General features: G+C 43.4%; 1 protein-coding gene across 1 annotated transcript in view; it reads right to left on the minus strand.

The window, feature by feature from the left end:
• Nucleotides 1-13,772, minus strand: part of thsd7ba (thrombospondin, type I, domain containing 7Ba) — a 216,070-nt gene that overhangs the window by 60,587 nt on the left and 141,711 nt on the right. Inside the window, exon 11 of the mRNA XM_087804249.1 lies at nt 6,340-6,455. Within this exon, the coding sequence (XP_087660375.1) occupies nt 6,340-6,455 (116 nt within the window). The remainder of the gene's footprint in view (nt 1-6,339; nt 6,456-13,772) is intronic.

Consider the following 13,772-nt stretch of genomic DNA (forward strand, 5'->3'; position numbering starts at 1 on the left):
GAAGACATGAATCGTGAAGACATGAATTGTTAAGACACAAATCATATAGACATGAATCATGAAGACATGAATCATGAAGACATGAATCATGAATCAAGAAGACATGAATCATGAAGACATGAATCGTGACGACATGAATCATGAAGACATGAATCATGAATCAAGAAGACATGAATCATGAAGACATGAATAATGAAGACATAAATCGTGAAGACATGAATCATGAAGACATGAATCATGAAGACATGAATCATGAAGACATGAATAATGAAGACATAAATCGTGAAGACATGAATCATGAAGACATGAATCATGAATCAAGAAGACATGAATCATGAAGACATGAATCATGAAGACATGAATCATGAAGACATGAATCATGAAGACATGAATCATGAAGACATGAATCATGAATCAAGAAGACATGAATCATGAAGACATGAATCATGAAGACATGAATCGTGAAGACATGAATCATGAAGACATGAATCATTAAGACATGAATCATGACGACATGAATCATGAATCGTGAAGACATGAATCATGAATCAAGAAGACATGAATCATGAAGACATGAATCATGAAAACATGAATCGTGAAGACATGAATCATGAAGACATGAATCATTAAGACATGAATCATGACGACATGAATCATGAATCGTGAAGACATGAATCATGAATCAAGAAGACATGAATCATGAAGGCATGAATCATGAAGGCATGAATCATGAAGGCATGAATCATGAAGACATGAATCATGAAGACATGAATCATGAATCAAGAAGACATGAATCATGAAGACATGAATCATGAATCAAGAAGACATGAATCATGAAGACATGAATCATGAATCGTGAAGACATGAATCATGAAGACATGAATCATGAAGACATGAATCATGAAGACATGAATCATGAATCAAGAAGACATGAATCATGAAGACATGAATCATGAATCAAGAAGACATGAATCATGAAGACATGAATCATGAATCAAGAAGACATGAATCATGAAGACATGAATTATGAAGACATGAATCATGAAGACATGAATCGTAAAGACATGAATCATGAAGACATGAATCATGAAGACATGAATCATGAATCGTGAAGAAATGAATCATGAAGACATGAATCATGAATCAAGAAGACATGAATCATGAAGACATGAATTATGAAGACATGAATCATGAATCATGAAGACATGAATCGTAAAGACATGAATCATGAAGACATGAATCATGAATCGTGAAGACATGAATCATGAAGACATGAATCATGAAGACATGAATCATGAATCAAGAAGACATGAATCATGAAGACATGAATCATGAAGACATAAATCACGAAGACATGAATCGTAAAGACATGAATCATGAAGACATGAATCATGAAGACATGAATAATGAAGACATGAATCGTGAAGACATGAATCATGAAGACATGAATCGTGAAGACGTGAATCGTGAAGACGTGAATCATGAAGACATGAATCGTGAAGACGTGAATCGTGAAGACGTGAATCATGAAGACATGAATCATGGAGACATGAATCATGGAGACATGAATCATAAAGACATGAATCGTGAAGATGTGAATCATGAAGACATGAATCATGACGACATGAATCGTGAAGACGTGAATCATGAAGACATGAATCATGGAGACATGAATCATGAAGACATGAATCGTGAAGACATGAATCATGAAGACATGAATCATGAAGACATGAATCGTGAAGACATGAATCATGAAGACATGAATCGTGAAGACATGAATCGTGAAGACATGAATCGTGAAGACATGAATCAAGAAGACATGAATCATGAAGACATGAATCAAGAAGACATGAATCATGAAGACATGAATCGTGAAGACATGAATCGTGAAGACATGAATCGTGAAGACATGAATCGTGAAGACATGAATCGTGAAGACATGAATTGTTAAGACACAAATCATGTAGACATGAATCATGAAGACATGAATCATGAATCAAGAAGACATGAATCATGAAGACATGAATCATGAAGACATGAATCGTGACGACATGAATCATGAAGACATGAATCATGAATCAAGAAGACATGAATCATGAAGACATGAATAATGAAGACATAAATCGTGAAGACATGAATCATGAAGACATGAATCATGAAGACATGAATAATGAAGACATAAATCGTGAAGACATGAATCATGAAGACATGAATCATGAAGACATGAATCATGAATCAAGAAGACATGAATCATGAAGACATGAATCATGAAGACATGAATCATGAAGACATGAATCATGAATCAAGAAGACATGAATCATGAAGACATGAATCATGAAGACATGAATCGTGAAGACATGAATCATGAAGACATGAATCATTAAGACATGAATCATGACGACATGAATCATGAAGACATGAATCATGAAGACATGAATCGTGAAGACATGAATCATGAAGACATGAATCGTGAAGACATGAATCATGAAGACATGAATCATTAAGACATGAATCATGACGACATGAATCATGAATCGTGATGACATGAATCATGAATCAAGAAGACATGAATCATGAAGGCATGAATCATGAAGGCATGAATCATGAAGGCATGAATCATGAAGACATGAATCATGAAGACATGAATCATGAATCAAGAAGACATGAATCATGAAGACATGAATCATGAAGACATGAATCGTAAAGACATGAATCATGAAGACATGAATCATGAAGACATGAATCATGAAGACATGAATCATGAAGACATGAATCATGAAGACATGAATCATGAATCAAGAAGACATGAATCATGAAGACATGAATCATGAATCGTGAAGACATGAATCATGAAGACATGAATCATGAAGACATGAATCATGAAGACATGAATCATGAATCAAGAAGACATGAATCATGAAGACATGAATCATGAAGACATGAATCATGAATCAAGAAGACATGAATCATGAAGACATGAATCATGAATCAAGAAGACATGAATCATGAAGACATGAATTATGAAGACATGAATCATGAAGACATGAATCGTAAAGACATGAATCATGACGACATGAATCATGAAGACATGAATCATGAATCGTGAAGAAATTAATCATGAAGACATGAATCATGAATCAAGAAGACATGAATCATGAAGACATGAATTATGAAGACATGAATCATGAATCATGAAGACATGAATCGTAAAGACATGAATCATGAAGACATGAATCATGAATCGTGAAGACATGAATCATGAAGACATGAATCATGAATCAAGAAGACATGAAACATGAAGACATGAATCATGAAGACATAAATCACGAAGACATGAATCGTAAAGACATGAATCATGAAGACATGAATCATGAAGACATGAATAATGAAGACATGAATCGTGAAGACATGAATCATGAAGACATGAATCGTGAAGACGTGAATCGTGAAGACGTGAATCATGAAGACATGAATCGTGAATCGTGAAGACGTGAATCATGAAGACATGAATCATGAATCGTGAAGACATGAATCAGAAAGACATGAATCATGAAGACATGAATCGTGAAGACATGAATCGTGAAGACATGAATCATGAAGACATGAATAATGAAGACATGAATCGTAAAGACATGAATCATGAAGACATAAATCACGAAGACATGAATCATAAAGACATGAATCGTGAAGACATGAATCATAAAGACATGAATCATGAAGACATGAATCATAAAGACATGAATCGTGAAGACATGAATCATAAAGACATGAATCATAAAGACATGAATCGTGAAGACATGAATCATAAAGACATGAATAATGAAGACATGAATCGTGAAGACATGAATCATGAAGACATGAATCATGAATCAAGAAGACATGAATCATGAAGACATGAATCATGAAGACATAAATCACGAAGACATGAATCGTAAAGACATGAATCATGAAGACATGAATCATGAAGACATGAATAATGAAGACATGAATCGTGAAGACATGAATCATGAAGACATGAATCGTGAAGACGTGAATCGTGAAGACGTGAATCATGAAGACATGAATCGTGAATCGTGAAGACGTGAATCATGAAGACATGAATCATGAATCGTGAAGACATGAATCAGAAAGACATGAATCATGAAGACATGAATCGTGAAGACATGAATCGTGAAGACATGAATCATGAAGACATGAATAATGAAGACATGAATCGTAAAGACATGAATCATGAAGACATAAATCACGAAGACATGAATCATAAAGACATGAATCGTGAAGACATGAATCATAAAGACATGAATCATGAAGACATGAATCATAAAGACATGAATCGTGAAGACATGAATCATAAAGACATGAATCATAAAGACATGAATCGTGAAGACATGAATCATAAAGACATGAATAATGAAGACATGAATCGTGAAGACATGAATCATGAAGACATGAATCATGAATCAAGAATACATGAATCATGAAGACATGAATCATGAATCATGAAGACATGAATCATGAAGACATGAATTGTGAAGACATGAATCATGAAGACATGAATCATGAATCATGAAGACATGAATCATTAAGACATGAATCATGAAGACATGAATCATGAAGACATGAATCGTGAAGACATGAATCATGAAGATATGAATCGTAAAGACATGAATAATGAAGACATGAATCATGAAGACATGAATAATGAAGACATGAATCGTAAAGACATGAATAATGAAGACATGAATCATGAAGACATGAATCATAAAGACATGAATCGTGACGACATGAATCATAAAGACATGAATCATGAAGACATGAATCGTGAAGACGTTAATCATGAAGACATGAATCGTGAATCGTGAAGACGTGAATCATGAAGACATGAATCATGGAGACATGAATCATGGAGACATGAATCATAAAGACATGAATCGTGAAGACATGAATCATGAAGACATGAATCGTGAAGACGTGAATCATGAAGACATGAATCGTGAATCATGAAGACATGAATCATGACGACATGAATCGTGAAGACGTGAATCATGAAGACATGAATCGTGAATCATGAAGACATGAATCATGACGACATGAATCATGACGACATGAATCATGAATCGTGAAGACATGAATCATGAAGACATGAATCATGAATCGTGAAGACATGAATCAGAAAGACATGAATCATGAAGACATGAATCGTGAAGACATGAATCGTGAAGACATGAATCATGAATCAAGAATACATGAATCATGAAGACATGAATCATGAATCATGAAGACATGAATCATGAAGACATGAATTGTGAAGACATGAATCATGAAGACATGAATCATGAATCATGAAGACATGAATCATGAAGACATGAATCGTGAAGACATGAATCATGAAGATATGAATCGTAAAGACATGAATAATGAAGACATGAATCATGAAGACATGAATAATGAAGACATGAATCATAAAGACATGAATAATGAAGACATGAATCATGAAGACATGAATCATAAAGACATGAATCGTGAAGACATGAATCATAAAGACATGAATCATGAAGACATGAATAATGAAGACATGAATCGTGAAGACATGAATCATGAAGACATGAATCATGAATCAAGAATACATGAATCATGAAGACATGAATCATGAATCATGAAGACATGAATCATGAAGACATGAATTGTGAAGACATGAATCATGAAGACATGAATCATGAATCATGAAGACATGAATCATGAAGACATGAATCGTGAAGACATGAATCATGAAGATATGAATCGTAAAGACATGAATAATGAAGACATGAATCATGAAGACATGAATAATGAAGACATGAATCATAAAGACATGAATAATGAAGACATGAATCATGAAGACATGAATCATAAAGACATGAATCGTGAAGACATGAATCATAAAGACATGAATCATGAAGACATGAATCGTGAAGACATGAATCATGAAGACATGAATCGTGAAGACATGAATCATGAAGATATGAATCGTAAAGACATGAATAATGAAGACATGAATCATGAAGACATGAATAATGAAGACATGAATCGTAAAGACATGAATAATGAAGACATGAATCATGAAGACATGAATCATAAAGACATGAATCGTGAAGACATGAATCATAAAGACATGAATCGTGAAGACATGAATCATAAAGACATGAATCGTGAAGACATGAATCATAAAGACATGAATCATGAAGACATGAATCGTGAAGACATGAATCGTGAAGACATGATGAATATCTGATTGACACCTTGAAGGTTCTTGTTTCACTTCAAGGTCGATGACATCATCGTTCAGAAGACGCGTCTCACCTGGCGAGCAGGTGTCGGGACAGAGCGTCCACTCGCTGAAGGGCGTCACAATGCAGTCGGTCTTGCAGGGAGACAAACATCGTCGGACAGTTTGTGGACGAGTGGATTCAGGACACCTGGACAGAGACACACCTGAGCCTGACGACCTTGAGTGAAGAACATCAGACTTGAATCTATGGATGGAATTCATTGGAATGTGACACCAACGTGTCAATCAATCAAGAGAAGTTTCATTTATCGTCACAGTTGTTTCCACGAGTCGCACCTGAAAGATAAAGGATGTGTTTACGATGGTGTTTATCTGACGAAACCATGAGTCATCTTCTTCATCTTCTTCATCATCTTCTTCATCATCATCTTCATCTTAATCATCATCTTCATCACCACAAACATCTCTCTCTCTCTCTCCTGCTACTGGTCCAAACATCTCTTTCTCCTGCCACTGGTTCAAACATGTCTCTCTCCTGCCACTGGTCCAAACATCTCTCTCTCCTGCCACTGGTCCAAACATCTCTTTCTCTTGCCACTGGTTCAAACATGTCTCTCTCCTGCCACTGGTCCAAACATCTCTCTCTCCTGCCACTGGTCCAAACATCTCTTTCTCCTGCCACTGGTTCAAACATGTCTCTCTCCTGCCACTGGTCCAAACATCTCTCTCTCCTGCCACTGGTCCAAACATCTCTTTCTCCTGCCACTGGTCCAAACATGTCTCTCTCCTGCTACTGGTCCAAACATCTCTCTCTCTCTCCTGCTACTGGTCCAAACATCTCTTTCTCCTGCCACTGGTTCAAACATGTCTCTCTCCTGCCACTGGTCCAAACATCTCTCTCTCTCCTGCTACTGGTCCAAACATCTCTCTCTCCTGCTACTGGTCCAAACATCTCTTTCTCCTGCTACTGGTCCAAACATGTCTCTCTCCTGCCACTGGTCCAAACATCTCTTTCTCCTGCCACTGGTCCAAACATGTCTCTCTCCTGCCACTGGTCCAAACATCTCTTTCTCCTGCTACTGGTCCAAACATCTCTTTCTCCTGCCACTGGTCCAAACATCTCTCTCTCCTGCTACTGGTCCAAACATCTCTCTCTCTCCTGCTACTGGTCCAAACATCTCTTTCTCCTGCTACTGGTCCAAACATCTCTCTCTCTCCTGCTACTAGTCCAAACATCTCTTTCTCCTGCCACTGGTCCAAACATCTCTCTCTCCTGCTACTGGTCCAAACATCTCTCTCTCTCCTGCTACTGGTCCAAACATCTCTTTCTCCTGCTACTGGTCCAAACATCTCTTTCTCCTGCTACTGGTCCAAACATCTCTCTCTCCTGCTACTGGTCCAAACATCTCTCTCTCCTGCTACTGGTCCAAACATGTCTCTCTCTCCTGCTACTGGTCCAAACATCTCTCTCTCCTGCTACTGGTCCAAACATCTCTCTCTCCTGCTACTGGTCCAAACATGTCTCTCTCCTGCTACTGGTCCAAACATCTCTTTCTCCTGCTACTGGTCCAAACATCTCTCTCTCTCCTGCTACTGGTCCAAACATCTCTTTCTCCTGCTACTGGTCCAAACATCTCTCTCTCTCCTGCTACTGGTCCAAACATCTCTCTCTCTCCTGCTACTGGTCCAAACATGTCTTTCTCCTGCCACTGGTCCAAACATCTCTTTCTCCTGCTACTGGTCCAAACATCTCTCTCTCTCCTGCTACTGGTCCAAACATCTCTTTCTCCTGCTACTGGTCCAAACATCTCTCTCTCTCCTGCTACTGGTCCAAACATCTCTCTCTCTCCTGCTACTGGTCCAAACATGTCTTTCTCCTGCTACTGGTCCAAACATGTCTCTCTCTCCTGCTACTGGTCCAAACATGTCTTTCTCCTGCCACTGGTCCAAACATCTCTTTCTCCTGCCACTGGTCCAAACATGTCTCTCTCCTGCTACTGGTCCAAACATGTCTCTCTCTCCTGCTACTGGTCCAAACATGTCTTTCTCCTGCCACTGGTCCAAACATCTCTTTCTCCTGCTACTGGTCCAAACATCTCTCTCTCTCCTGCTACTGGTCCAAACATCTCTTTCTCCTGCTACTGGTCCAAACATCTCTCTCTCTCCTGCTACTGGTCCAAACATCTCTCTCTCCTGCTACTGGTCCAAACATGTCTCTCTCTCCTGCTACTGGTCCAAACATGTCTTTCTCCTGCCACTGGTCCAAACATCTCTCTCTCCTGCTACTGGTCCAAACATGTCTCTCTCTCCTGCTACTGGTCCAAACATCTCTTTCTCCTGCTACTGGTCCAAACATCTCTCTCTCTCCTGCTACTGGTCCAAACATCTCTCTCTCTCCTGCTACTGGTCCAAACATCTCCCTCTCTCCTGCTACTGGTCCAAACATCTCTCTCTCTCCTGCTACTGGTCCAAACATCTCTTTCTCCTGCTACTGGTCCAAACATCTCTCTCTCTCCTGCTACTGATCCAAACATCTCTCTCTCCTGCTACTGGTCCAAACATCTCTTTCTCCTGCTACTGGTCCAAACATCTCTCTCTCTCCTGCTACTGGTCCAAACATGTCTCTCTCCTGCTACTGGTCCAAACATGTCTCTCTCCTGCCACTGGTCCAAACATCTCTCTCTCTCCTGCTAGTGGTCCAAACATCTCTCTCTCTCCTGCTACTGGTCCAAACATCTCTTTCTCCTGCTACTGGTCCAAACATCTCTCTCTCTCCTGCTACTGGTCCAAACATCTCTCTCTCTCCTGCCACTGGTCCAAACATCTCTCTCTCTCCTGCTAGTGGTCCAAACATCTCTCTCTCTCCTGCTACTGGTCCAAACATCTCTTTCTCCTGCGACTGGTCCAAACATCTCTCTCTCTCCTGCTACTGGTCCAAACATCTCTTTCTCCTGCTACTGGTCCAAACATGTCTCTCTCCTGCCACTGGTCCAAACATCTCTTTCTCCTGCCACTGGTCCAAACATGTCTCTCTCCTGCCACTGGTCCAAACATCTCTTTCTCCTGCCACTGGTCCAAACATCTCTTTCTCCTGCCACTGGTCCAAACATGTCTCTCTCCTGCTACTGGTCCAAACATCTCTCTCTCTCCTGCTACTGGTCCAAACATCTCTTTCTCCTGCTACTGGTCCAAACATCTCTCTCTCTCCTGCTACTGGTCCAAACATCTCTCTCTCTCCTGCTACTGGTCCAAACATCTCTTTCTCCTGCTACTGGTCCAAACATCTCTTTCTCCTGCCACTGGTCCAAACATGTCTCTCTCCTGCCACTGGTCCAAACATCTCTTTCTCCTGCTACTGGTCCAAACATCTCTTTCTCCTGCCACTGGTCCAAACATCTCTCTCTCCTGCTACTGGTCCAAACATCTCTCTCTCTCCTGCTACTGGTCCAAACATCTCTTTCTCCTGCTACTGGTCCAAACATCTCTCTCTCTCCTGCTACTGGTCCAAACATGTCTCTCTCTCCTGCTACTGGTCCAAACATGTCTCTCTCCTGCTACTGGTCCAAACATCTCTTTCTCCTGCTACTGGTCCAAACATCTCTCTCTCTCCTGCTACTGGTCCAAACATCTCTTTCTCCTGCTACTGGTCCAAACATCTCTCTCTCTCCTGCTACTGGTCCAAACATCTCTCTCTCCTGCTACTGGTCCAAACATCTCTCTCTCTCCTGCTACTGGTCCAAACATCTCTTTCTCCTGCTACTGGTCCAAACATCTCTCTCTCTCCTGCTACTGGTCCAAACATCTCTCTCTCCTGCTACTGGTCCAAACATGTCTCTCTCCTGCTACTGGTCCAAACATGTCTCTCTCCTGCCACTGGTCCAAACATCTCTCTCTCTCCTGCTACTGGTCCAAACATCTCTTTCTCCTGCTACTGGTCCAAACATCTCTTTCTCCTGCTACTGGTCAGAAGCTCAGCAGCTGGACTTCTAACTGGTTTGAACTGCATCACGTCTGACTTCCTGATTGTTTCAAAATATTTCATTTTCAAATGTTACTTTTGTCTTGCTCTGACATTCATCTCCCACATGTGGAGCATCTCGAGCAGCTCAGTCTTAGATCCTCAAGTCCCTGTTATCTGGTCCGAAGTCCGGTCTGGAATCAGAAGACGGATCTTCTTCATCGAGGCTCCTTGATTTTGAAACAGACTTCTCTAAGGGTGTCTTCTTCTCTCTTTTAAAAACACACTTTGATTGACAGTTGCTGTTGCCTTTGACCTCTTGACTAGACCAATGAATAGTTATTAACTTTTACATTGACCTTCATCGTTGGTTTGATGTCGTTTTACTTCCTGTTCTGTCACATGTTTTAATGATGTTTGTATAAGAAACTAACTCTTTAAATAACATGATTTTTGTTTCAGGTCCTTCTACGAAATCAAGACTTTTGAAAACATACAAACATCCTCAGATGTTCTGTGAAGCTCGTCCAACACGAGTGTTTGTGTTTATGGAATGTTTTGAAATCAATGTGAGTCTGAATGTTGTTGCACTAACATGGTCTCAGAGGAACATTGGTGCCTGAGGCGAAGCAGGTTCTTCTGTCCTGCATAATGTGAAGGTCTGAAGAAATGATGCACATTTGAGCACAGGGTGTGTTTTCGTGAGTGACCAGCAGACGAGTGTTTTCTATGAACTCTCGTCCTGTGGCCTGAACTCACAGCATCCATTAACTTCTAGACACCATTAAAATAGTCCTTTTTACAAGTCACTTCATGGCTCTGTCAATAAAACATGGAGCTAAGAAGCTCATGAATAATGTAGACGTTCACTGGGTTAAAACATCATTACAATGACAGTCCAAGCCTTGTGTTGCATTTCTATGGAGCTGCTGGTGGAGCTTGATGTTGGAGAAACATCTGCTTCATTTAAACACAACAATAGAATCGTTTCCAACTTCAAATCTGTCATGAAAAATACACTCAAAGGTTTCACAGGAAAAACTGTTTGATTCATATGTTGCTTGTATTTGTCATGTTTTTGAAAGTATTGATGTTATTGAAGTTATTGATGTTATTGATGTTATTGATGTTATTGATGTTATTGATGTTATTGAAGTTTTTTATGTTATTGATGTTATTGATGTTATTGAAGTTCTACGTCATTGGTGCTCCGCCCTCCAACGGCTTCGCTATTGGTTTACCCCGAGGCACCGCCTCGTCTCTGAGAAAGCTTAATGAACTCGCCACCCAGCAGGGGGCAGTCCACTTCCTATAAAGGCGGGAAGCACCCGCCGCACTTTCTCCATTTTCAACTCAGCGAGAAAGCTCCTGGATACAGCATGGCGGACGTGAGCATGAACGTGGACGTAGATGTGTCTTTGTGCCTAACGTGTGACACCCCCCTGGGGAGGGGGGTGTCACACGCTCTCTGCTTCGTCTGCCTAGGCCCGGATCACGCGTTTGCGGATTGTGGGGCCTGCCGTATGCTTCCCGAGAAGGTCCGTAGGAGACGGGGAGCATACGAGGCCCGTCGGTGCACGCCGCGTCCTCCAGTCAGGTCGTGGGCCGACTACGATGAGGAGGACGACCAGCGGTGTTATGAGGCGGATCCGAGCACCCTGTTCGGTTCCGAGCCGGGGGACGTCGAAGTGGTCGGGGGAACCGGGCCGGTTCCTCGCTACCCGCTTGACGTCCTGCCGCGCATATTCACCGCCGCGGCGAACCGCATGGAGGTCGAGCTCCCCCCCGCACCTCCACTCGCGCCACCACCGTTTACATGTGGAGTGAAGGTCGGGCGGAACGAAGCGCGCAGGCCTACGGTTCCGGGGGTTATCTGTCCTAAACTGGACGAGATCTGGGGCTACGCGCGGCGAGGGTCTGCCTCCCCCATGGCTTCAGGGCCTCCCGTAGGATCCTACGGACCCTATTGCCGTGTGGACGGGGTGGACTGGCGGCGCGGTGTCCCGGAGCCCTCGGATACGGTACGTGCCGCCCTCGACCCGGGAGCTCGACTGTGGCCAGGCCGCCCTGTAGCTCTGCCTAGAGCTGAAGACAGGTTGATGGCGATGTTGTTTATTAGATCCTACAGGGGGGGGGACGCAGGTGGTCTCCCTCGCAAACAACATGGCTCTCCTGTGCGGTGCGCTCGACAGGCTCACCGTGGACCGAGACGACCTTGGACCTTCGGAGTTGGAGGAAGTCAAGGACTCGGTGGCTGCGCTCCTCCGGATGTCGCAGGCGTACGCGATCCTGGGAGGGGGACTACGCGACGCTGGACAGCTGGGCCACCGGCACCTGTGGCTAGACCTGGCCACGGCGCTGCCGGAGAGAGACCGGAGGCTCCTCCTGGACGGACCGATAACGGAGGACTCCCTGTTTGGTCCGGAGCTCCGGATTGCGTGGCCCGGCAGGAGGCAGCGCAGCAGGAGTCAGCGCAGCTCCGCCATCACTTGCATGGACGTGAGGACGAGGCGCGACGGGGGTCCGGCGCTCGGAGACGGAGAGCCCGTTCGTCAGCCCCATCAGCTGGTGCGGGGGGAAAGCGTCACCAGAGCCAGCCACCCCAGCAGCACCAGCAGCAACGGCAACAGCCGCGGTGGGCGACGAGCGAGCGTCGCCGGGTTCCGCAGCAGGAGCCGGGGAGCCAGCAGCCGCAGCGGAGCCAGCGGAGACTGAGGGACCCGCGGCGGCGAGGACGCAGAGGCGGCGAGGCTTCTTCTCGGGGGAGCCCTCCTCCCCCCTACTCTTTTGAAGGGCTTTATGTAAATAAATCTAAGAAAACGTATGACGTTTCTGTGGTTCGTTCTGAGAGAGATGTTGGTAGCGTGCATGTGTTTCCGCCTGTGAGTGTGACGTATTCACAGGCGTCATTAGAAACTTTCGCCGCTAATGCTAAGCTAACATGCTCCGCCGTTCGTAGACGGCATGAATTTCCTCTCATAACACAGTCCGAAGGAGGGTTTAAACCCCTTCGCCCGGGTCATGCCGAGACTGTAATAACGGAGTCTGTCCACACGAATGAGGGGCAGACTCCAACCACATGTGTTTTGTTTACAGACGAGCAGAGGTCCGCGAGACCGGCTGAGTCAGCTGTGTTTACTTCCGCGTCGACCAGCGCTCGTGCCCGACAGAGCGGGACAGCTGATGAGGTGAGTGGAACTAGTCCGGACATGTCTATGTTGACCGGAGGTTGTTCCTTCCCCCACAGCGCTGTCTACAAGCACTGGCACAGTGGAGGACGTCACGTTTGGCGGCGGAGAAACGCCATGGAACTGACGCAACCTGGTGTTTTTACGCGCGAGTTTCTCGCCGTCCTGAGACCAGGCGAGGGCGAGGAACTTCCGTCCCGTCTGGTCGATCAACTGGAGAGGTGCGTGGCGGTCGGATCTCACGAGTGACGAACAGGTCGGGACCGCCAGTGGGGCTGGAGAATGTACGGGACCGGGTGACTGATGCGGTGCCGACGCGCGCGCGACCTAACTCACTTCAGCTCCGGGTTAATTCTCC

This window comes from Callionymus lyra, chromosome 12 (genome assembly GCF_982586985.1).
Source record: "Callionymus lyra chromosome 12, fCalLyr1.hap1.1, whole genome shotgun sequence".
Classification (NCBI taxonomy): domain Eukaryota; kingdom Metazoa; phylum Chordata; class Actinopteri; order Syngnathiformes; family Callionymidae; genus Callionymus; species Callionymus lyra.